Source organism: Salvelinus alpinus, chromosome 5 (assembly GCF_045679555.1).
Source record: "Salvelinus alpinus chromosome 5, SLU_Salpinus.1, whole genome shotgun sequence".
NCBI classification, from domain to species: Eukaryota; Metazoa; Chordata; class Actinopteri; order Salmoniformes; family Salmonidae; genus Salvelinus; species Salvelinus alpinus.
Window position 1 is genome coordinate 71,096,637 of NC_092090.1, and position 26,118 is coordinate 71,122,754.

Consider the following 26,118-nt stretch of genomic DNA (forward strand, 5'->3'; position numbering starts at 1 on the left):
CTTTCCGAAGGCACTATATATAGTGGATGTAGTGAGTAACTGGGACTAGAAGCATGTGGAGTGTTCATTTCTGGTCTAAATGTGATACTCTGTCTGATAAATATGTGATTATAAATGTGATGAGAAATATGTGGCAGGTAGCCTAGCGGTTATTAAGAGCGTTGGGCCAAAGAGTTGCTGATTCGAATCACCATGCCGACTGGGCTTCTGTGAGTCGCTCTGGGTAAGAGCATCTGCTAAATGACAAAAATGTCAATGTGATGTGAGAGTTTGTCACTGAGGAGAAGGCCATGACAACGTATGGGTCTCGGTCTGAGGGTTATCACCTGCCATATAAGAGAGAAAATACAAGGGTTTGTGCAATGTTGACACGTGCAGAAATATTTCAGTCTTTGTATCCAAGATCGTGACGTTATAACGGCTGCAGAACTTTACAGTGACCGAGAGATATTTAAGGTGTTCCTTTAAGATTTACAGCCGTGTGTGTGTGTGTGTGTGTGTAGCCTGAAGGAGTCTGATCAATAGGTGCTGTAGTAGGGACAGAATTATCCTCCTCAGACACATTCTTCCAAATCAGCTGACACACCTACAAGGACCGCACAAAAATAGCAGTGTGCGTACTTAATTCTCCGCTGTCTGATTTTTCAAAGAACCTGGGTTATTTATTGACAGCGGTCATTCTGATCTATCCACTTATATACATTTCTGAGGATCATGATGAAGACGTCAAACCTCACACACGGTTATGAGGTGTAAAGTTGTCAGTGGACCAGCCAGGTGTGTGTGTGAGAGAGAGGGAGAGCGAGAGAGAGAGGGGGGAGAGACAGAGGACGCGCTGCTTTCTGCTGATGTGCAGTCGGATTACCTCTGCAGTGTGAGTCTGCAGATCCACTCCAACCCACCTGGGGGACACACCTGGCCCACTGACAGAACCACACACACTTTCACTGTCATGTTTTCACAGCACTGACAAATAGAAAGAAGAGCTGCACATTAAACGTTCAACTAGTCCAAACACAATCATATCATTTAAACCCAGTTTGTATTAACTATATACTTTTCTTCTGATGAACATGGTATTGTGGACATCATTTGTTTCAAAAAGTTGAAGCCTATAGGCCTAGGTCTACTGTAACGAACATGGCACATAATCCCATTGTGGGATAATATCATACAATTGGACATTTGGGTGAAAATTCAAGAAGCCTATCATGCGCTGTATCATGGTGTTTCTGTAGTTAGTCTGTGTGATAAGGAAGGAGTAGTGATGACGATAGCGAAGATGTCTCTTTAAAGAGAGAGATTGTTCGTGCTGAGTTGTGACTTTCTCCTCCCGCGGTATAAAAGCTCATCTCTCTTCACCCTGCCGCAGTCTGCATCCGGCTTAGAGATGAGCTACCCAATGGACTACCTCTACGGCCACGGCTCCTATTCCAGGACACCACAGGGACACTCTACCCGGCCCGCCGCTTCCCTCTCCTCCTCCGGCTACCACTCCCAGCCATGGACGACCTCCCAGCGCCGCCGCCCGGCCTACAGCCAGGCAGCCTCTGCCGACAGCTTGGAAATCTTTAATGGCGACACGACTCGGAGGAACGAGAAGGAGATTCTGCAGACACTCAACGACCGGTTCGCCGGTTACATCGACAAGGTGCGGAACCTCGAGCTGATTAACTCGAATCTGGAGCAGGAAGCGGCTGCGCTGCGACAGAGCCAGACGGGGCGGGCTACCGTGGGAGAGCACTATCAGCGTGAGATGGGGGACCTGAGGGCTATGGTCCAGCAGTTGACCGGGGAGAAGGCACGCACACTCTTGGAGCATGACCACCTTGAAGAGGACATCCAGCATGTGCGGACCAGGCTCGAGGACGAGGCACGCAGCCGGGAGGAGCTGGAGTCCGCAGCACGCGTCATGAACAAGTATGTGGATGAGTCTGGGCTCGTGCGGATGGAGCTGGACAAGAAGCTGTTCGCGCTGCAGGAAGAAGCCGCGTTCCTGAAGAAAAACCACGAGGATGAGGTGGCCGAGATGCTCGCACAGATCCAGGGTGCACAGGTGAGGTTCGAGGCTCGAGACACGATCAAGGCGGACGTCACGAGCGCACTGCGGGAGATCCGCGCACAGCTGGATGGCCACGCGACCAAGAGCGCAATGCAGGCAGAGGGATGGTTCAAAGGTGAGAGGTGCAACTTTATATCAATCTACCTTAATATCTTTAATACCCACCTGGTTTTACCGAGAGTGGTGGTGAGAAAGCCAGTTTTATAGTCTTATAGGACTATAATGTGTGGCCGTGCGGTGACGCATCCTTGTTCGCTGTCCATGGCCCTGAACTTGGGAGCGCTTTGGTTTTACAATCAAATAGGCTAATGGTACATAGTGGTGCATATAGGCTATTATCAATCCCATTTGGGACATTGATGCCTCGTAAGATCACCATTGGAAGCAAACTGCTTTAAACTCTCTAGGCTATATATTCAGCTAAACCTGCGTAAACATACGAATCAAACGCCATAGTTATGAAATGATAGACTATGATTGCACTTGGAAAAAGTATTGGATGTGAATAATGTGGTGAAATAGCCCACTGGTTTATTTTATGGAGAGGACTAAGTGTTCTGTCTGGTGTAAACTCGTGTCTTTAACTATCTGTCCACCTGCCGCCTGTCACCTACAGTCCTGTTTGGAAAATCTTATTACTGTTCATCATGCATTCCTGCCGCAGGCAACTATGAGTCAGCAGTATTAGGTCCCTAAAAACACAGATGGCGCATTCAAGACTCCTTGGAAGTTTCTTTTGACAAGATTTATCAATATGTTGTTCAGTGTCATGTATCTGAGTCAGACCTCTGACAGACAGACTGTCAAGGTCACTCCTTCCTGGAGGAGAGGATGTGTGTTCTCAGTGACAGACCTTTACTAAAGCTCAATACAGAAAAGCATTCAGGCACCTGGCCAGTACTAAGACAGGAGACTATTTTATAATTTTGGGTTATAGCCCCTGTCCCCATGACCTCTAACACCCTGTCTCTGACCCTGTCCCCCCTTCTGAAGTGCGTATGGAACGGTTGGCGGATGCAGCTCACTCTAACACGGATGCAATCCGCGGTGCCCAAGAGGAGATAGCCGAGTATAGACGGCAGCTGCAGAGCCGCACCATCGAACTGGAGACCCTCAAAGGAACCAAGGACTCTTTGGAGAGACAATGCATGGATAGTGAGGACAGACACCATGGAGATATCCACTCCCTACAGGTACACTCCTCTGCCTGACTGACCATCAGTCTGGCTTTTCTCTTTCTCCTTCATTCTGACACACATTGCTCACCAACGTGTGTGTGTGTGTGTGTGTGTGTGTGTGTGTGTGTGTGTGTGTGTGTGTGTGTGTGTGTGTGTGTGTGTGTGTGTGTGTGTGTGTGTGTGTGTGTGTGTGTGTAGGAGACCATCCACCAGCTGGACGGTGAGCTGAAGAGTACTAAGTGGGAGATGGCCAGTCAGCTTAGAGAATACCAGGAGCTGCTGAACGTCAAGATGGCTCTGGACATAGAGATAGCTGCCTACAGGTGGGTCAGGGGTTAAGGGGGAGAGGTTAAAGGTGTTCAGACTGGCTCTGAACAACCTTGCTCTTGGAATATATATATTTTTTTAAACAGGAGACTGTATTGACACACCCAACTCAGACTGTACTTCCCATGTTCTTCCCCTAAACAGGAAGTTGCTGGAAGGGGAGGAGACTAGGTTCCTATCTGGGCCAAGCCTGTTCTCCTACTCCTCCGTTCACCTTAAGCTGAAGGGGGAGGAGCTCTCAGACACAGTCATACTGGAGGAACAGACGGATGAGACACAGGTCACTGAGGTGACAGAGGAAGGAGAGGAAGAGGAGAAGGGTGAAGAGGAAGAGGGGGAAGGATCTGAGGATAAGGGAGGAGAGGAGGAAGAGGGTGATAAGGAGGAAGAGAAAGGATCTGAGGATAAGGGAGGAGAGGAGGAAGAGGGTGATAAGGAGGAAGAGGAAGGATCTGAGGATAAGGGGGAAGAGGAGGCAGGTGAGGATAAAGAGAAGTCTAAGTCACCTGAGGAGGCTGCTTCTCCATCTAAGTCTCCCACCAAAACCCCCCAGCCCAAATCTCCCGCCGTCAAATCCCCTGAATCCAAATCACCCCCAGCCAAATCTCCCCTCCCCAAATCACCCGCCAAGTCTCCTGCCCCCAAATCTCCCACAGAGAAATCTCCCCAGCCCAAATCCCTGGCTGTGAAATCACCATCTAAATCTCCCCCTAGCAAATCCCCAGAGTCTAAGTCCCCTCCTCCCAAGTCCCCCCTCCCCAAGTCTCCTGAACCCAAGTCCCCCATCCAGGAGAAGGCCAAGCCCCCTGCAGAAGACAAACCAGCCAAGGAGGAGAAGAAAGAGAAGGAACAACCCCAGCCTGTAAAAGAGGAGAAGAAACAGGAGCCAGAACCCAAGGAGAAAGAGAAGAGTGAGAGCCAGCCTAAAGAGAAGGCTGAGGAGAAGACAGACAAACCAGATCCCAAGGAGAGCAAGCCAGAGGAGACCCCAACACCTGCCCCTCCTGCCGCCGCCTTGGCCAAGCCTGCAGAGGAGAAGCCCGCCCCCGCCAAGGAGAGCCCCACCGCTGCTAAGAAGGAAGATGAGAAACAGACCCCATCCAAAACAGACGACAAACCTCAGGCAGAGTTGAAGCCTGCCCCCAAAGAATCACCAGAGAGCAAGAAAGAGAAGAAACCAGAGCCCAAAGAGGAGGTGAAGGAGGACAAGCAGGAGGCCTCTAAAGGGTCCGACAGTACAGAGGTGAAGGATACGAAGGTGGAAGGGAAGGCAGAGAAGGACGAAAAGTCCTCCAGCATTGAGGTCAAAGAGAAAGCCATGAAGTGAATCACTAACGCATTGTGTATGAGCCAAGAGGAGTGAGAGAGAGAGACGCCAAAGAACTATCGGGGAGGGATGGGAGGGGGAAGGGAGGGAGGCTACTGAAGATCTGAGCAGCCTTTGTAAAGGGAGGCCAGAGCAGAGTAGGAGACAAACAGTAAACAAGCAAAGCAATAGTGTTTCTCTAGTTACTAATCCCTGGGTACTCAACCCTGATATGATGCTTCTTCTAATGTATGACTGTAAAGAATGCAGAATGCTCTAAACTCTATCTGAATGTGTCTGACTTCCCGTCAATAATAACAAGTGCATTAAAACAGCAACATCGCTCTGGCTGGGAGCACAGCACAGTGCCATGTACCTTCTGAAGCCTTCAAGGGCAGAGATGTCAACAAATGTCTATAAAAGATTGTGTCAGATGAATATATTGTACTGTTTGTGTGTATTTATGACGATATAAATTAGTATATTATATTGACGGCTATAAAAAGCAGAGAGACTATGAACCCGCTCATTGTGCACCTTAAACAGCTCCCTGTCTGATGGTTGTGCTGAGTCACTGTGCTGTTGTTAGTATGCTAGGTCAGGGAGGATAACTCTGAAGTCAGGGATGACTGTGCCATGTATAAACTGCTGAGAATATGCAATACAAACTGATGTAACTAATAAAAGGTTCAAACTGAACAATTTCTGTGTGTTCTCATCATTATATCATTCTAATACTAAAATATACTCTGGTGTGAATTATACTGATTGTCGCGGTGATGGTCTCGACCTGACCTGGGCAAAGACGTCAATTCAACGTCTATTCCACATTGGTTCAATGTAATTTCATTGAAATGGCGTGGAAACATTGATTCAACCAGTACGTGTCCAGTGAGAAACAAATTGCTGGCTAAAATATATCATTTACTGGTATAGTACTGAGGTACTAGACGACAGAAATTATATCGCTTCCGTCTAGTTCCTCTCATGTACAGTTGAAGTCGGAACTTAGGTTGGAGTCATTGAAACTCATTTTTCAACCACTCCACAAATTTCTTGTTAACAAACTCTAGTTTTGGCAAGTTGGTTAAGACATCTACTTTATGCATGACACAAGTAATTTTTCCAACAATTGTTAACAGACAGATTATTTCACTTATCACAATTCCAGTGGGTCAGAAGTTTACATATACTAAGTTGACTGTGCCTTTAAACAGCTTGGAAAATTCCAGAAAATTATGTCATGGCTTTAGAAGCTTCTGATAGGCTAATTGACATCATTTGAGTCAATTGGAGGTGTACCTGTGGATGAATTTCAAGGCCTACCTTCAAACTCAGTGCCTCTGCTTGACATCATGGGAAAATCAAAAGAAATTAGCCAAGACCTCAGAAAAAAAAATTGTAGACCACCACATGTCTGGTTCATCCTTGGGAGCAATTTCCAAACGCCTGAAGGTACCACGATCATCTTTACAAACAATAGTACGCAAGTATAAACACCATGGGACCACGCAGCCGTCACACTGCTCAGGAAGGAGACGTGTTCTGTCTCCTAGAGATGAACGTACTTTGGTGCGAAAAGTGCAAATAAATCCCAGAACAGCAGCAAAGGACCTTGTGAAGATGCTGGAGGAAACCGGTACAAAAGTATCTATATCCACAGTAAAACGAGTCCTATATCGACGTAACCTGAAAGGCCGGTTTGCAACTGCACATGGAGACAAAGATTGTACTTTTTGGAGAAATGTTCTCTGGTCTGATGAAACAAAAATGGCCATAATGACCATCGTTATGTTTGGAGGAAAAAGGGGGAGGCACGGGGGTGGCAGCATCATGTTGTGGGGGTGCTTTGCTGCAGGAGGGACTGGTGCACTTCACAAAATAGATGGCATCATGAGGAAAGACAATTATGTGGATATATTGAAGCAACATCTCAAGACATCAGTCAGGAAGTTAAAGCTTGGTCGCAAATGGGTCTTCCAAATGGACAATGACCCCAAGCATACTTCCAAAGTTGTGGCAAAATGGCTTAAGGACAACAAAGTCATGGTATTGGAGTGGCCATCACAAAGCCCTGTCCTCAATCCTATAGAAAATTTGTGGGCAGAACTGAAAAAGCGTGTGCGAGCAAGGAGGCCTAGAAACCTGACTCAGGTACACCAGCTCTGTCAGGAGGAATGGGCCAAAATTCACCCAACTTATTGTGGGAAGCTTGTGGAAGGCTACCCGAAACGTTTGACCCAAGTTAAACAATTTAAAGGCAATGCTACCAAATACTAATTGAGTGTATGTAAACTTCTGACCCACTGGGAATGTGATGAAAGAAATAAAAGCTGAAATAAATCATTCTCTCTTCTATTATTCTGACATTTCACATTCTTAAAATGAAGTGGTGATCCTAACTGACCTAAGACAGGGAATTTTTACTTGGATTAAATGTCAGGAATTGTGAAAAACTGAGTTTAAATGTATTTGGCTAAGGTGCAGGTAAACCTCCGACTTCAACTGTACATGCCAGTTCTACACACTCTGAAGAAAGGAACAGTTCTGAATGGAACACCAACTGAGGTGGTATGAAAAGCACAGCGGAGGTGAGGAAGATGAGAGGTGTGAGGATCTCACTATGTGGGTGTGTGTGTGTGTTCTGTACTGCATTGCGGCTGAGGAGTGCACCTCCCCTCCCTGCTCTGACGTCACATAGCCTGGGCTCATACATAAATCAGGTGTTCTGGAGAACAGAGCTACCTGAACAGAGCGGTTCCCCCTCTTCTTTCTACTCCACAACATCCTGGAGTTAGAGAATACAGCTGCCCCCTGCACATCTCTCGCGATTATCCTTAGGTTAGGTCTCTCCTCCTCATCGCACCCTCATTTGAACTCTCTTCTATACCTGCTCCACAAAGCTAGCCTGCTGAAACGGTAAGCATGGATCAAAACAGTCCAAAAGCATAATCATCATAAATAATATGATAACGTACACCATCTAGTAGATCGATTCTGGAGTAACCTGCCAAGCCAGAGATGATCTACACCAGTTCATCTGAGGCTCCATGCATGTGCTGCTAAAGACAGAGCAGTGAGACCACATTATGAGAAGTGCTATAAACAGACATCACAACCCTTATTTCATAACAAAGGCTTCCATTAGACTTTGATGTCAGTTTTAGAGTCCTGTCTATGTCCTTGATGTGACAGTTGTCCACAATCATTGTGGAAACTACAGTGGAGTCAGTAGTTGTGATATGCTGTGGAGTTACAATGGAAACAATGTTTTCCTTAGGGACTGGAGAGCATGTACAGTGCCTTCAGAAAGTATCCACACTGCACCCTGCCCTAACCCATCTGGACAAGAGGAATACCTATGTGAGAATGCTGTCCGTCGACTACAGCTCAGCATTTAACACCATAGTACCCTCCAAACTCGTCATCAAGCTCAAGACCCTGGGTCTCGACCCCGCCCTGTGCAACTGGGTACTGGACTTCTTGACGGGCCGCCCCCAGGTGGTGAGGGTAGGTAACAACATCTCCACCCCACTGATCCTCAACACTGAAGCCCCACAAGGGTGCGTTCTGAGCCCTCTCCTGTACTCCCTGTTCACCCACGACTGCGTGGCCATGCACGCCTCCAACTCAATCCTCAAGTTTGCGGACGACACTACAGTGGTAGGCTTGATTACCAACAACGACGAGACGGCCTACAGGGAGGAGGTGAGGGCCCTCGGAGTGTGGTGTCAAGAAAATAACCTCACACTCAACGTCAACAAAACAAAGGTGATGATTGTGGACTTCAGGAAACAGCAGAGGGAGCACCCCCCTATCCACATCGACGGGACAGTAGTGGAGAGGGTAGTAAGTTTTAAGTTCCTCGGCGTACACATCACGGACAAACTGAATTGGTCCACCCACACAGACAGCGTTGTGAAGAAGGCGCAGCAGCGCCTCTTCAACCTCAGGAGGCTGAAGAAATTCGGCTTGTCACCAAAAGCACTCACAAACTTCTACAGATGCACAATCGAAAGCACCCTGTCAGGCTGTATCACCGCCTGGTACGGCAACTGCTCCGCCCACAACCGTAAGGCTCTCCAGAGGGTAGTGAGGTCTGCACAATGCATCACAATGCACAATGCAAACTACCTGCCCTCCAGGACACCTACACCACCCGATGTCACAGGAAGGCCATAAAGATCATCAAGGACAACAACCACCCGAGCCACTGCCTGTTCACCCCGCTATCATTCAGAAGGCGAGGTCAGTACAGGTGCATCAAAGCAGGGACCGAGAGACTGAAAAACAGCTTCTCTCAAGGCCTTCAGACTGTTAAACAGCCACCACTAACATCGAGTGGCTGCTGCCAACATACTGACTCAACTCCAGCTCACTTTAATAATGGAAATTGATGGAAATTGATCAAAAATGTATCACTAGCCACTTTAAACAATGCCACTTAATATAATGTATATACTGTACTCTATATCATCTACTGCATCTTGCCATCTTTATGTAATACATGTATCACTAGCCACTATAAACTATGCACTTATGTTTAGACCCTACATTACTCATCTCATATGTATATACTGTACTCGATACCATCTACTGCATCTTGCCTATGCCGTTCTGTACCATCACTCATTCATATATCTTTATGTACATATTCTTTATCCCTTTACACTTGTGTGTATAAGGTAGTAGTTGTGGAATTGTTAGGTTAGATTACTCGTTGGTTATTACTGCATTGTCGGAACTAGAAGCACAAGCATTTCGCTACACTCGCATTAACATCTGCTAACCATGTTTATGTGACAAATAAAATTTGATTTGACACCTCGACTCATACAAATTGACACATACAAATGATCTATAAAAAGGTCCCGCAGTCGAGCAGTGAATTTGGATGGTGTATCAATACACCAAGAAGTGTGTACACCAAACCGAGTTACAGCTTTGACTTAAATCTACTTGAAAATCTATGGCAAGAGCTGAAAATGGTTGTCGAGCAATGTTCAACAACCAATTTGACAGAGCTTGAAGAATTTTGAAAATAATAAATGGGCAAATGATGCACATTCCGGATGTGGAAAGCTCTTTGAGACTCATCCATAAAGACTCACAGCTTTAATAGCTGCCTAAGGTACTTCAATCAAGTATTGACTCAGGGGTGTGAACACTTACGTAAATTTGGCATTTCTGGATTTCATTTTCAATATATTTGCAAACATTTCTAAAAACATGTTTTCACTGTGTCATTATGGGGTATTGCGCAGACGGGTGAGAAAAATATATACTGTACAGTACACCAGCCAAAAGTTTGGACACACCTACTCATTCAAGGGTTTCTTTTTTTATTTATTACTATTTTCTACATTGTAGAATAGTGAAGACATCAAAACTATGAAATAACACATGGAATAATTTAGTAACCAAAATGTTACACAACTCAAAATATATTTTTTATTTTATATTCTTCTGTTTTTATCATCTTTTTGGTTACTACATTATTTCATAGTTTTGATGTAGAAATAAAGAAAAACCCTGGAATGAGTAGGTGTGTCCAAACTTTTGACTGGTACTGTATAGTTAATCCATCTCTAATTAAAGCCGTAACAACAAAATGTGGAATATTTTAATGGGTCTGAATACTTTCTTTAGGAAGTTGCTCTGTTGACATCGAGATACTGCATCGCCCTGAATTCTGACTGTATATCACCATAAACGTTACGTTTCTCCTTGAATTCTTTCCTCATGATCATTAGGTTTCTCCTTGGGGTTGTAATGGCAAAATGTAATCTCTTTATGCCTGATGGATGACTGTGTATTAACAGGAGACAACCTGCAGCAAAAAACATCCTCAGAATGATCACCATGGCATAAGGAGCCCCAAAAAACACCGTGGCTACATCCTAACAGCGGAATGCTTGTCCTGCAGGGGAGAGGGCTACTGGCGTTCTGTGATGCTGCACCAATGTCCGTTTAAATCCAGAGCAGTGATCCAGTCCACCAGTAGTCCTGTTATCAGCTCTTACTACACTAACTACAGGATAGAGAACGCATTTTTAGGTGTGTGTGTGACAATGTATTCTCTGTATTTCCAGAACAAGTGGGCATGAGTCAGCTTAGAGAAGTGCTGAGCCAAGATAATAAAAGCCATAAAATAATGTGATCCGATGCAGAGGAAAGAAAACAAGAGGGAGAGAGGGAAGGCAGGGAGAGATAATGAAATATGCAATAGCTAAAAGAGGCGGAAGAAAGGAGAGGTAATTCATGATAGAATACAGCTGAACATAAATCATAGCAGCGAATAACAAAAAATACAGAGAACTTGCTGATTCAAACAAAATCACTAGCTTTTTATTGTCCAACCAACACACAGAATGTGTGAAACTAAAACAGACAAAACTACAGTGTATTAAAAAAGAGAGGGGGATATGAGGGCAGGGACGTGGCAGAAGGTAAAGTTCAGGGATGACTGAAGAAGCCCTGAGGTGGGCTATGAAATCAGGTGTAAGATATAAGAGGTGAAGGGATAGGGGTTAAGGGGGAGGTCAGCGGTGACTGAAGAAGCCCTGGGGGTGGTTGTACTTGAACGGCTTCAGACGGTTCGGACCCCTGAAACACAACCAGAGAGAAACACGCTGTCAGAAATACTGAGAAAGGAGTGTGTGTGTGTGTACGCGCGTGCGTGCGTGTGTGTGTGTGTACCTTACGGTGCGTAGACACATCTTCTCTCTGAGAAACTCCCGTGGTCCCTCCACGCTGTCATCCTGTCCGTCGGTCTCCAGGTATACGTCCAGACAGACACACAGACGAGCCACCTGATTGGTTAGCAGCTGGTGCCCTGGGCGGGGCCCCTGGAGCTCTGACTTAAACACATTCACCTCACTCTCCATGGCCTGGGGGAGCGGTTACACATGTCAGTCACAGCCGGTGTGCATGACTAACCAGTGACATCAAAGGACATAATAGAATATAGAGATCCTCCCCTGGGTTAGAGTCTCATATTCAGTGTGTGTGTGTGTGTGTTTACACTCACTCTAAGGTTGTCATCTGTACGTCCGCTGCACTCGCCCTTCCAGCTGAGTGAAAGAGCAAACAGAGGAGAGATTTCTGGATAGCGGGGGTTCAACACCACTGCAGCCTGAAGACGAGCTGAGGGGGGATAGAGAGATAGCTTATGGTTCCAGACTTTTCTAAGGAATCTTATGGTCCAAACAAAGCAAAGAGAGAGGCCTCCATTTCTTCAGGAATGTCTTCATATATTAAGTAGTGAATCATCACTTTGGGCCCTGATCTTTACCTGTTCCTCTCTCCACCACAGCCATGAAGAACAGGTCAGTTTCCCGAGCCAGACCTGCGTCTGACACATGCTGCGTGAACGACAGATTCTAGAGAGATAGAACACACAAAGAAAAGTAAGCTACCAGTATACGTTTTACTTAATTAAACAGCATTGTTTTATACAATGCTTTTTATAGCAACACCATTTTCACCGCAGCTCCAATGAGAGCCAGAAGTTATAGTGAGTGTGAGGTTGAGTTGTAGTCAAGTTTGTGCGCTTCCTGTGTACTCCTCGATTGCGTAGCGAGATGAAACAAAACGTGAGGTTGTGCGTGTCTTACTGTGTACTCCTGATGTGACATGGTTGTCCAGCGAGCCAGGCGGGAGAGAACCTTAGCAGGGAACAGGTGCTGGCACTCCGTGGACACTGGAACTATACTGTGCTCTGAAACCAGACAAACAATACCAACAGCATGCAGGAGTTATTTTGTCTGTGTCTGTAGCCAGAGATGAGAAATGTGAGTAGAACTGTTTATGCCGGGCCAGACGTGTGTGTCCCTAGTGAGGAGAACCATTTGTGCAGGGCCAGATGTGTGTGTACCTAGTGAGGAGAACCATTTGTGCAGGGCCAGATGTGTGTGTACCTAGTGAGGAGAACCGTTTGTGCAAGGCCAGATGTGTGTGTACCTAGTGAGGAGAACCGTTTGTGCAAGGCCAGATGTGTGTGTACCTAGTGAGGAGAACTGTTTGTGCAGGGCCAGATGTGTGTGTACCTAGTGAGGAGAACCGTTTGTGCAGGGCCAGATGTGTGTGTACCTAGTGAGGAGAACTGTTTGTGCAGGGCCAGATGTGTGTGTACCTAGTGAGGAAAACTGTTTGTGCAGGGCCAGATGTGTGTGTACCTAGTGAGGAGAACTGTTTGTGCAGGGCCAGATGTGTGTGTACCTAGTGAGGAGAACCGTTTGTGCAGGGCCAGATGTGTGTGTACCTAGTGAGGAGAACTGTTTGTGCAGGGCCAGATGTGTGTGTACCTAGTGAGGAGAACCGTTTGTGCAAGGCCAGATGTGTGTGTACCTAGTGAGGAGAACCGTTTGTGCAAGGCCAGATGTGTGTGTACCTAGTGAGGAGAACCGTTTGTGCAGGGCCAGATGTGTGTGTACCTAGTGAGGAGAACTGTTTGTGCAGGGCCAGATGTGTGTGTACCTAGTGAGGAGAACCGTTTGTGCAAGGCCAGATGTGTGTGTACCTAGTGAGGAGAACCGTTTGTGCAGGGCCAGATGTGTGTGTACCTAGTGAGGAGAATCGTTTGTGCAGGGCCAGATGTGTGTGTACCTAGTGAGGAGAACTGTTTGTGCAGGGCCAGGCGTGACTGGACTCGTCCTCTCAGCAGCTTCATGGTGCTCTCCATGTGACTGGCACTAAGAGAACTGCCTGCACGCAAACCCTGAAAAACACACACACATAGCAGGTATAGACACACACAGAAAGCACACCCCATAGCAGGAGCCATTTTACTATACACAACGGCAGGGCCACCCACACACACCTCTGGGGCATCACTGGGGAACTGCAGTCCTCCTAGACTCTGCACCCACAGGTAGGGATGACCCAACTCTGCCACATAGTCTCCAAACGAACTAATCCTGCAAGAAGACACAACATAATCAGCCATACTGATCCTACAATCATCAAACAATATCTGTATTGATACTGAAGCAACTGTACAAGGTGTGTATACGGGTGTCCGGCGTTAGGGAAGCATCCATACCCCACTTTATCAAACTGGTAACGGTTAGCGGGGTTGGGTGTCTCGCGGCCCTGGTCATTGGCATACAGGCAGTTGAGCAGCGTGTCGGAATTTAACAGCTCCCTGAGAGAGAACACAATTGTTACAGCACAGGTCGCACACTCCAAACTCCACAAACACGGGTCGCTGACACGTACCCTGCGCTGATGGCTCCAGTGAGGTCTGTGGCGGTGGAGACTTTGGCCTTGACAGTCATGATGTTCAGGTTCATCAGGTAGTAGTTGAACAGATGCAGCACACTGCCGTCTAGAGACACAGAGAAAGGAGGTTCACTGGGTGTGTCTGTGAGCATGATGCCATCTACTACATATATATATTCTATTCGGCAAACAGGGAGATGAGACGCGTGTCTATGTGAGCGTGACGCCATCTATGTACTGTGGACTGTAAATTGCCTCTCTGCCAAAAGGTTCCACCTGCAACAGTCATCTCAGTGTAAATTGACACTTAATTATATAGTACAATGTATAGTATGATGTCATGGTGTCACTGCCCCAGTCTGCCACGTAGTGCTACTGTGTAGGTAGGTTTATAGGACAGGTTGAGCCAAGGAGAGGGACTGTTTATACCCTGCTGACAGGGGGAGAAGACGAGGGGCGGAAGAAAGGAAATGGGGATGTTCAGAGGGAGGGGGGGGGTGGAGAAGGAGGAGGATGTTCAGCATTGCAGGCATAACTTCATCCATCCACTGATAGGCGGGTGCGGACAGTGCGTGTAGGTGGAGCTGGCAGCAGTGTCGGGCTGCAGCAATGTAGGGCTGCAGCAGTCACACCTTATTCTCAACATATTTTCATCAGCCTCCTCTTGCTCTCTCCATTGTCCTCTAAACCACGGGCAGTTTTTGGCTGTTTGCTGCATTAAAAGCAGTGTGTGCGTGTGTGTGTCAGTCTCTCAGGGTGTCATTGGGTTCTGTCTAACTGCAGAGGCAGGAGAGGAGAGGTGACCTTGTGTAACCTCTGTAGTGATGTCATTGCCCATTGGACAAGAACAGTTAATTTACTGTCATCTAAGCACCAAAACATCATCGAAATAGGACAAATACAAGAACCCACCTATTTATCATCATATACACTTTCCACAGAATCCTCATCAGCACGATTAATATCAGTTCCTGACAGTCCTATCATATAGCGCTGAACAAGCCTCTCTACTGTCCCAGGGAGACTGAGAAGCAGGAACAGTATGTGTGTACCTTTGCATTTGAGGTCCAGGCAAAGGGAGAGAGGGTGTCTCTTCAGCATCTCACGTCTCTTATCATCCAGCTGACCACCTGTAGTAGGTCGCCTCCTCTTCTACAGACAGACATACAAATGGGGGAGTATTACCATTAGTATTTTATCATGCCATCATGTTCTACTGCTCATTATAAACTGGGTGGTTCGAGCCCTGAATGCTGATTGGTTGACAGCTGTGGTATATCAGACCGTACATCACAGGTATGACCCCAGAAAATATTTGTACTGCTCTAATTACGTTGGTAACCAGTTTATAATAGCAATAAGGCACCTCAGGGGTTTGTGGTATATGGCCAATATAAGAACAGCCCTTAGCCGTGGTATATTGGCCATATACCACATCCCCTCATACATTATTGCTTAATTAATCATATGTACGGATGTCTGGCCCTGGTCTAAAGTAGTGCACTATATAGGGAATAGGGTGCTCTTTGGGACACAATCTATAAACCTAACAGATCTATCATTGCAGCCAGCTATAGGAGGACAGTTAACCTTGGCTTGCCCTTCACCTCAGAATTATTTCAGAGAGAAAGACTAGATGAAGGGAGGGAGGGAGGGTCAGCTGAGGTGTAGTGACAGAGCAGCAGTAATGTGACCAGGCAAATCACAGACGGACAGTTGTCTTCAGCAAAAATATGAATAAATAAATAAATTATAAAAAAGGCTTGGCTGTATGTGTCGGAGTGTGTAAGGTGTGTGTGAGGAAGAGTGTGTGTGAGGAGTAGAGTATGACTGCCAACTGTGGGTGGGCTTGGGTTACAGTGACCCATCTTATCCATGCTTCCCAGAACCCACCACATGGCACCTGTCAGGAAGCGATCAATAGACCTCCTTTCCCTGTCTGCTATAACATTGTGTGTGTGTGTGTGTGTCAGCAGAGGTTGTTGGGACAATGTGTGTAGAGGAGAGGTGAACTCTGTGACACTGACGTGTGTGTGTGTGTGTACAGAATGGTATTAGAAGGGCCTCTAGTGGCAGCATGGTGTGGGACAGACCGTCTTCTCCTGCTCCTCCTCTGCATCAGAATCACCAGAATCATCATCTAGAGAGGAGAGACAAATCGGAACACACACACTTCAATGCCCACACTATTCTCTAATTCACCACTGCACCGTCAAAAAATACACACAGAGTGTTCTGTATTTAATCACTGCCCTGTCGAACACACAGTAGTCATTAACAGGCAGCCAGGCATGTTGCAGTCTTACCCTGGGAGTCCTCTGGAGGTTTAGACAGAGCTTTGGCCTCGTCCACGTCTCCACTGATGGACACACTCAGGCTCTTATCTGAAACACACACAAATACAAACATGAAAACCACATGTCCTTGGACTTCTGTTACAAGAAAGTAAAGAAGCTAACGAAGATCCGTTTTGGATTGATACGTCGTCAATAAAGCGGTGAACTGGGAGCATAAACAGTGTGCGGGCCTTCCTGTTCTTTACAAGCATCCTTTACTAGCCCAGGGCCTAAAGTTTAAGGATGTGCGCATGATCAAACGTTTCACAAAATGTAAGTAAACATACAAAAACACTCACCGCAGGCCTGTCCGTAAGCGCTGGCCTGTACCAGGAGGACGTAGAGAGAGGGGGGAAGGTGGCGGGCGATCTCTGTCTGTCTCTGGGTCTGTTCAAACGGCATTGACAGGTACTCCTGAACCGGGAGGGATGCCTGAGGAGTGAGACATGTTTAGGTTTCAGGCCTGGTAGGTCACATTCTGGGTACAAGGCCATTTCAGAAGGCCCTGCCTGCAGTGTGTGTTATCATGCACAAGTCCAGCCATCCATACCAGTCAGAAACCTGGACTTGTAAAAGCTCTGTGGGACTGGTGTTGTTCTGTCAATTGAATGCTGCTATGGCTTCCAGGGATATTTAAGTTCACTTTGCTTCATTGTACCTGTGTAATCGCATTGCGTCCAGGTTCTAGGGGGTGTGAGAGAGTGTGTGTGTTACCTGCATGATAGCGTTGAGTCCAGGCTGTAGAGAACTCAGGTGTTCCTTCTTCACCTCAATGCCTTTCTGGATCTTCTCCTTACTGGACAGAGACTCCTTGTACTGCTCAGCCAGCCTACACACACAAAGTGCCCAGAGAAAAGTGGGAGTTAATTTACTGCTTAGGCAACCTACAGAGGAAAAACAGTGTCTCAGTGTATGTGGCACCTCTTCCTCTGCTCCAGTTCCCAGTCCAACCTGGCCAGTGTGAGTTGGTGGGGGTCATCCTTAGTGAGGGAGGTGCGGGAGATCTCAGGGGGGGCCTCCTGGTAGAACTCATCTACACTCACCAGATCTATCTCCTCATGTTTAGACCTGGACACACACAAAATCAACAACTTAGAAAAGCGCAATACTCTCGAAGCTTCTCATTCCTGGACTTAGCCTTACAAACTTGGAGCAAATGTGAATTGGATCCCCTCCAGTGGTACTGACTTGAACTCCAGACACTTGCTGATCTCCTTCTGCAGGTGCATGACCTCATAGAGCAGGTTCTGGAGCTGCAGGTGCAACACATCTACTCTCTGCTTGCCCTGGAGGGAGAGAGGAGGAAGGGGTGTTAGATGCTTTCTGTGGGTGTGTAGAGGGTTTTTGAAAACGTTACGTGTGAAAGTGTATATACAGTGAGGTCTAAAAGTATTTGGACAGTGACAAATGTTCTGCTGTTTTGGCTCTTACTCCAGCACATGACTATGAGGTTAAAGTGTTGACTGTCAGCTTTAATTTGAGGATACTGTCATCCATATCTGGGGAACCGTTTAGAAATTACTAGAGGTCGACCGATTCTGATTTTTCAACGCCGATACCGATTATTGGAGGACCAAAAAAAGCCGATACCGATTAATCGGACGATTTTTAAAATTAATTTTATGACAATTACAACAATACTGAATGAACACTTGTTAAAACTTAATATAATACATCAATAAAATCAATTTACCCTCAAATAAATAATGAAACATGTTCAATTTGGTTTAAATAATGCAAAAACAAAGTGTTGGAGAAGAAAGTAAAAGTGCAATATGTGCCATGTAAAAAAGCTAACGTTTAAGCTCCTTGCTCAGAACATGAGAACATATGGTTCCTTTTAACTGGTGGTTCCTTTTAACATGAGTCTTCAATATTCCCAGGTAAGAAGTTTTAAGTTGTAGTTATTATAGGACTATTTCTCTCTATACCATTTGTATTTCATATACCTTTGACTATTGGATGTTCTTATAGGCACTTTCGTATTGCCAGTGTAACAGTATAGCTTCCGTCCCTCTCCTCGCCCCTACCTGGGCTCGAACCAGGAACACATCGACAACAGCCACCCTCTGAGCATCGTTACCCACCACTCCACAAAAGCCGCGGCCCTTGCAGAGCAAGGGGAACAACTACTCCAAGTCTCAGAGCGAGCACGCACCCCGCTAACTAGCTAGCCATTTCACATCGGTTACACCAGCCTAATCTCGGAAGTTGATGGGCTTGAAGTCATAAACAGCTCAATGCTTGAAGCACAGCAAAGAGCTGCTGGCAAACGCACTAAAGTGCTTATGAGCCTGCTGCTGCCTACCATCGCTCAGTCAGACTGCTCTATCAAATCATACTTAATTATAACATAATAACACACAGAAATACGAGCCTTAGGTCATTAAAATGGTTGAACCTGGAAACTATCATTTCGAAAGGCAAAACGTTTATTCTTTCAGTGAAATACGGAACCGTTCCGTATTTTATCTAACAGGTGGCATCCCGAAGTCTAAATATTGCTGTTACATTGTACAAACTTCAATGTTATGTCAGAATAATGTACAATTCTGACAAATTAATTACAGTCTTTGTTAGGAATAAATGGACTTCACACAGTTCGCAACGAACCAGACTGCTGCATATACCCTGACTGCTTGCACGGAACGCAAGAGAAGTGACACAATTTCCCTAGTTATAAGAAATTCATGTTAGCAGGCAATATTAACTAAATATGCAGGTTTAAAAATATATACTTGTGTATTGATTTTAAAGAAAGGCATTGATGTTTATGTTTGGTGCAACGACAGTGCTAAATCATCACCCGTTTGGCGAAGTAGCCTGTGATTTGATGAGAAATGAACAGGCACCGCATCGATTATATGCAACGCAGGACACGCTAGATAAACTAGTAATATCATCAACCATGTGTAGTTAACTAGTGATTATGTGAAGATTGATTGTTTTTTAAATAAGTTTAATGCTAGCTAGCAACTTACCTTGGCTTCTTGCTGCCCTCGCGTAACAAGTAGGTGCGCAATGTAAGGCAGGTGGTTAGAGCGTTGGACAAGTAACCGAAAAGTTGCAAGATCGAATACCCGAGCTGACAAGGTTAAAAAATCTGTCGTTCTGCCCCTGAACAAGGCAGTTAACCCACTGAAAATAAGAATTGGTTCTTAACTGACTTGCCTAGTTAAATGAAAGATAAAATGAAAAAAATTGGAAAGGCAAATACCAGTCTATATAAGGTCCCACAGTTGACAGTGCATGTCAGAGAAAAAACCAAGCCATGCGGTCAAAGGAATTGTCTGTAGAGCTCCGAGACAGGATTGTATTGAGGCACAGATCTGGGGAAGGGTACCAAAACGCTGAAGCGCGTAGCACTTAAAAACGGTCTGTCCTCTGTTACAACACTCACTATCGAGATCCAAACTGCCTCTGGAAGCAACATCAGCACAATAACTGTTTGTCAGGAGCTTCATGAAACGGGTTTCCATGGCCGAGCAGCCACACACAAGTCTAATATCACCATGCGCAATGCCAAGCATCGGCTGGAATGGTGTAAAGCTCGCCGCAATTGGACTCTGGAGCAGTGGAAATAAGTTATTTGGCAGTCGGACGGAAGAATCTGGGTTTGGCGGATTCTAGGAGAACGCTACCTGCCCGAATGCATAGTGACAACTGTAAAGTTTGGTGGAGGAGGAATAATGGTCAGGGGCTGTTTTTCATGGTTTGGGCTAGGCCTCTTAGTTCCAGTGAAGGGAAATCTTTACGCTACAGCATAGACGATTCTGGACATTCTAAACGATTCTGTGTTTCCAACTTTGTGGCAACAGTTTGGGGAAGTCCCTTTCCTGTTCCAGCATGACAATGCCCTTGTGCACAAAGCAAGGTCCATACGAAATGGTTTGTCGAAATCAGTGTGGAAGAACTTGAATGGCCTGCACAGAGCCCTGACCTCTACCTCATCGAACACCTTTGGGAGGAATTTGAACGCCGACTGCGAGCCAGGCCTAATTACCCAACACCAGTGCCTTACCTCACTACAGCTCGTGGCTGAATGGAAGCAAGTCCCAGCAGCAATGTTCCAACATCTAGTGGAAAGCCTTTCCAGAAGAGTGTAGGCTGTTATAACAGCAACTCTATATTAATGCCCATGATTTTGGAATGAGATATTCGACGAGCAGGTGTTCACACACTTTTGGCCATGTCGTGTATCTGTATAGTTGAAAATGTGATGGTAACACATTGAACTTTAGATTTTTAAGTGAAAAAGTACATTGTGTTCAATAAGTCATCATGCACTGATTCTTACCCGCAACAAGTCCATTTGGTGTCAACCCACTCCTGATTGGAAAATAAGCGTATTTTCTTTATGTGGATTCTAGAATATTCGCATGAAAATTTGTCGCCAACTGGATGGAAACCTTGCTATTGTCCAAATACTTTTGGACCTCGCTGTATATGTACCTCGTGTGTCTGGTCTCTCCCCCTCTTCAGTCTCATGTGAGCCAGGCGGTTGAGTTTCTTCAGGCTCATAAAGTGGATACAGCTCTGCATCCTCTTCTCCTCTACCTCAGCACACTGGAGGGAAGGGCAGACATCATGTGGGTCAGAGCAATTCGCTTAAAAGACAGAGTAGCGTCTGATTGTATAGGACACTCATTTTCTGACAGTGTGTCTCACCCCATCCTTGGCACCGTTGGCTTTCAGCTCCTGGATGTCGTTCATCAGTTTTGCCAGAGCTTCACAGGTCAGTTTATACTGCTTGTAGTCCTCTTCAGGGTCCCTGCCATCCAGCTCCACCTCCTCACTGTACACACGTATGTCCTGAAAAAAAACACAGTCAATTTCAGTAACGCTCCCTCCCCTCCTCTCTCTATACTCCTCTGCCTCCCCTCGTCCTACAGTTCTCAACTTGCGCCCGCCCACCCGTATCTGCTGTCCACTCCTTTGCTCACCTAGTTTTGAAAACCCAGACAACAGCACCATTGGTATATTGTGGAAGGTAACCCGTCTGTCTAGAGATGTACCAGTGACTAGAGACTAGTGCTCACCTGGTCCCCCTCTCCGCGGCCGCATTTCCCCTCCGGTGTTCCCGTCTCGCTGCGGAGCACTTTCGACTTGCGCTTCTTCAGGGCGTCAGACATGGCTTGTGAACGTCAGAGGACACTAAATACAGAAAACAATGGACAATGAACGGAGAAACGTATAATGCCCCACCCAGCAGACTGTCAACCAATCACGTTCATTGTCATGCTGCGTAACGCAGTTGCTAAGATAATCGGCACACAATCCATTTAAAAGTACGAGATAGTCGAGAAACATGCATATTCTCCTCGAAAGTACATGTCGTATAGCTTTGAAATCGTGACATTACAGAGAATTAATTATCTCTAATCTCAGAAAATATTTGTAATGTTGAGCTTCTAGTTCACGTAATTCATGCTCATGTTGGGTTTTTGTGCTTGCACCCAATTGACTCCCATTCACTCCTTGAAGGAGTGCTTTCTTTGCAGGATTGTACCCAGAATGCACTGCACAGCCCATTGACAATGTACGGGCAACGTACATAATGGGGATTAATTCAAATCCAATGGAGATTCCTATCTCATAAGTACTGCATCTCTGGCCCATAGAGATAGAGCACTTGCCTTTATATCTGTGCCATTATAGTGTCTGTACAACCTATAGAAATCCCCACCCAGTTGACAACGGAAGCATGGTGGAAACCCTCAATGGCAATAGTGGTGAGGAGGAGATCAGAAGAAATTTTGCCATTGGCGTTCGTGTCAATTAACACGTAACATTCCTGGATTACTCACATGAATAAAGTCAGATTTACAGTGCATTCGGAAAGTATTCACACCCCTTTTTTACACATTGTTACAGCCCTATTCTAAAAATGATTAAATTTATGTTTTTTCTCAATACCCCATAATGACAAAGTGAAAACAGGTTTTTAGACATTTCTGCAAATGTCAACAAAAAATTACTAAAATATCTTATTTACATAAGCATTTAGAGCCTTTGCTATGAGACTCGAAATTGAGCTCAGGTGCATCCTGTTTTCATTGATCATCCGTGAGATTTCTACGAGTTGATTGGAGTCCACCTTTGTTAAATTCAGTTGATTGGACATGATTTAGAAAGGCACACACCTGTCCATATAAGGTCCAACAGTTGACAGTGTATGTCAAGCAAAAACCAAGCCATGAGGTTGAAGGAATTGTCAATAGAGCTCCGAGACAGGATTGTCTCAAGGCACAGATCTGGGGAAGGGTACAAAAACATTTCTACAGCATTGAGGGTCCCCAAGAACACAGTGGCCTTCATCATTCTTAAGATTGGAACCACCAAGGCTCTTCCAAGAGCTGGCTGTCCGGCCAAACTGAGCAATCGGGGGAGAAGGGCCTTGGTCTGGGAGAAGCCTCCAGTATTTATGCTGCAGTAGTTTGTGTCGGGGGGCTAGGGTCAGTCTGTTATATCTGGAGTACTTCTCCTGTCTTATCCAGTGTCCTGTATGAATTTAAGTATGCTCTCTCTAAATCTCTTTCTTTCTCTCTCTTTCTTTCTCTCTCATGCCAGGACCTGAGCCCTGGCATGATGACTCCTTGCTGTCCCCAGTCCACCTGGTCGAGCTGCTGCTCCAGTTTCAACTGTTCTGCCTGCAGCTATGGAACCCTGACCTGTTCACCGGACATGCTACCTGTCCCAGACCTGCTGTTTTCAACTCTCTAGAGACAGCAGGAGTGGTAAAGATACTCAATGATCGGCTATGAAAAGCCAACTGACATTTACTCCTGAGGTGCTGACTTGTTGCACCCTCGACAACTACTGTGATTATTATTATTTGACCATGCTGGTCATTTATGAACATTTGAACATCTTGGCCATGTTCTGTTATAATCTCCACCCAGCACAGCCAGAAGAGGACTGGCCACCCCTCATAGCCTGGTTCCTCTCTAGGTTTCTTCCTAGGTTTTGGCCTTTCTAGGGAGTTTTTCCTAGCCACCGTGCTTCTACACCTGCATTGCTTGCTGTTTGGGGTTTTAGGCTTGGTTTCTGTACAGCACTTTGAGATATCAGCTGATGTAAGAAGGGCTATATAAATAAATTTGGTCAGGAAGGTGACCAAGAACCTGATGGTCACTCAGAGAGCTCCAGAGTTCCTCTGTGGAGATGGGAGAACCTTCCAGAAGGACAACCATCTCTGCAGCACTCCACCAATCAGGCCTTTATGGTAGAGTGGCCAGATGGAAGCCACTCCTCAGTAAAAGGCAAATGACAGCCCGCTTGGAATGTGCCAAAAGCACATAAAAGACTCTCGGACAATGAGAAAAAAGATTCTCTGGTCTGATGAAACCAATACTGAACACTTCGGACTGAATGTCAAGCGTCACTTTTGGAGGAAACCTGGCACAATCCCTACGGTGAAGCATGGTGGTGGTGGCAGGGACTGGGAGACTAGTCAGGATCGAGGGAAGGATGATTGACGCAAAGTCCTGAGATACTTGATGAAAACCTGCTCCAGAGTGCCCAGGACCTCAGACCGGGGCGAAGGCTCAACTTCCAACAAGACAATGACCCTAAGTACACAGCCAAGACAACGTAGGAGTGGCTTCGGAACAAGTCTCTGAAATGTCCTTGAGTGGCCCAGCCAGAGCTCGATCTAACATCTCTGGAAAAACCAAAAAATAGTTGTGCAGCGACGCTCCCCATCCAACCTGACAGAGCTTGAGAGGATCTGCAGAGAAGAAATGTGAGAAACTCCTGAAATACAGGTGTGCCAAGCTTGTAGCGTCATATCCAGGAAGACTTGAAGCTGTAATCGCTGCCAAATGTGCTTCAAAGTACTGAGTAAAGGGTCTGAATACTTGTACAGTTCAAGTCGGATGTTTACCTACACCTTAGCCAAATACATTTAAACTCAGTTTTTCACAATTCCTGACATTTAATCCAAGTAAAAATTCCCTGTCTTATGTCAGTTTGGATCCCTACTTTCTTTTAATAATGTGATATGTCAGAATAATAGTAGAGAGAATGATTTATTTCAGCTTTTATTTCTTTCATCACATTCCCAGTGGGTCAGAAGTTTACAGACACTGAATTGGTATTTGGTAGCATTGCCTTTAAATTGTTTAACTTGGGTCAAACGTTTTGGGTAGCCTTCCACAAGCTTCCCACAATAAGTTGGGTGAATTTTGGCCCATTCCTCCTGACAGAGCTGGTGTAACTGAGTCAGGTTTGTAGGCCTCCTTGCTCGCACACGCTTTTTCAGTTCTGCCCACAAATTTCCTATGGGATTGGGGTCAGAGCTTTGTGATGGCCACTCCAATACCTTGACTTTGTTGTCCTTAAGCCATTTTGCCACAACTTTGGAAGTATGCTTGGGGTCATTGTCCATTTGGAAAACCCATTTGCGACCAAGCTTTAACTTCCTGACTGATGTCTTGAGATGTTGCTTCAATATATCCACACAATTTTCTTTCCTCATAAAGCCATTTATTTCTATTTACCAGTCCCTCCTGCAGCAAAGCACACCCACAACATGATGCTGCCACCCCCATGCATCACGTTTGGGATGGTGTTTTTCGGCTTGCAAGCTTCCCCTTTTTTCCTCCAAACATAACGATGGTCATTATGGCCAAACAGTTCTATTTTTGTTTCATCCGACCAGAGGACATTTCTCCAAAAGTACGATCTTTGTCCCCATGTGCAGTTGCAAACCGTAGACTGGCTCTTTTATGGTGGGTTTGGAGCAGTGGTTTCTTCCTTGCTGAGTGGCCTTTCAGGTTATGTCGATATAGGACTCATTTTACTGTGGATATACAGTGGGGAGAATAAGTATTTGATACACTGCCGATTTTGCAGGTTTTCCTACTTATAAAAATTACAGACCTCTACATGCTTTGTCATAGGTACACTTCAACTGTGAGAGGCGGAATATAAAACAAAAATATAGAAAATCACATTGTATGATTTTTAAGTAATTAATTTGCATTAATGCTGTGATTCTGATGCATTCAAATGTATAGCACCTGAAGCATGCGCCGTGCACGTGTTTACATGCTTCTGCGCATGTTTCAGATGATAACTCTGAACGCACTTGCACCCAGCGCTTTGAAACGTTGATGTAATTACAAATCTGTGGATAGTCTTACATTCCTACCGCCAAAAGGGCCAACCGCATGGTCGGACAACAGGTAAAGTGGAGGCTTTGTAGAGGTCATGAGGAAACTTTCCTGATTCAAACGCTCAATGCTGCCGACGTAGAATTCAATATCGGGTTTCCAGGCAATATGTGACTATGTCCATGCCAAAATGAGTTATCCACGATGAGTCCTCTATATCTATGATCTGGCCAAAATGGCAAATATTTTTTATAACGATGGTGTTGCTAGTAAATGTACAAGCTAGCTATCAAAGTAGTAATAACAAATATTGCAGGCACCACACACAATATACTCACCAAAACGATATAAAATACGGAAAACTAAATCAACGTTCATTTGTCCATTAAACTCGTAGTTTCCAGTTCCAACGCAAAGCACTATGGGTAACAGTCTTCTTCGTTGGTCACGGCAGCAGGTACATTAGTGAGGCATACCGCCATCTAGGGTACTGGAGTCCCGCGCCTCAGCTAGTTCATTGTCTTTAATAATGAACCTTTATTTAACTAGGTAAGTTAGTTAAGAACAAATT

The 26,118-nt window shown here is 45.6% G+C and overlaps 2 protein-coding genes across 3 annotated transcripts; one reads left to right on the forward strand and one right to left on the reverse strand.

Moving 5' to 3' along the window:
• Nucleotides 1-1,031: 1,031 nt before the first annotated feature.
• LOC139576674 (neurofilament medium polypeptide-like) lies at nt 1,032-5,572 on the forward strand. The gene is made up of 4 exons (XM_071403004.1): nt 1,032-2,177; nt 3,056-3,255; nt 3,439-3,563; nt 3,712-5,572. The coding sequence occupies exons 1-4, from the start codon at nt 1,391-1,393 to the stop codon at nt 4,892-4,894; spliced, it is 2,295 nt and encodes a 764-aa protein (XP_071259105.1). The 5' UTR covers nt 1,032-1,390; the 3' UTR covers nt 4,895-5,572.
• A 5,624-nt stretch (nt 5,573-11,196) lies between these two features.
• Nucleotides 11,197-26,024, reverse strand: LOC139576675 (THO complex subunit 5 homolog). 2 transcript variants are annotated; one of them, XM_071403005.1, is made up of 20 exons: nt 25,886-26,024; nt 21,471-21,585; nt 21,100-21,243; nt 20,884-20,997; nt 17,620-17,717; nt 17,353-17,499; nt 17,146-17,260; nt 16,731-16,863; nt 16,402-16,479; nt 16,189-16,235; nt 15,148-15,247; nt 14,093-14,201; nt 13,917-14,018; nt 13,695-13,791; nt 13,481-13,592; nt 12,490-12,593; nt 12,168-12,255; nt 11,904-12,019; nt 11,578-11,763; nt 11,197-11,479 (listed from the first exon to the last, which is right to left on the reverse strand). In XM_071403005.1, the coding sequence occupies exons 2-20, from the start codon at nt 21,561-21,563 to the stop codon at nt 11,369-11,371; spliced, it is 2,094 nt and encodes a 697-aa protein (XP_071259106.1). In that variant the 5' UTR covers nt 21,564-21,585; nt 25,886-26,024; the 3' UTR covers nt 11,197-11,368. The 2 variants fall into 2 exon arrangements, with proteins under 2 accessions (XP_071259106.1, XP_071259107.1); XM_071403006.1 differs by having other exon boundaries at nt 11,573-11,763.
• Nucleotides 26,025-26,118: the final 94 nt, after the last annotated feature.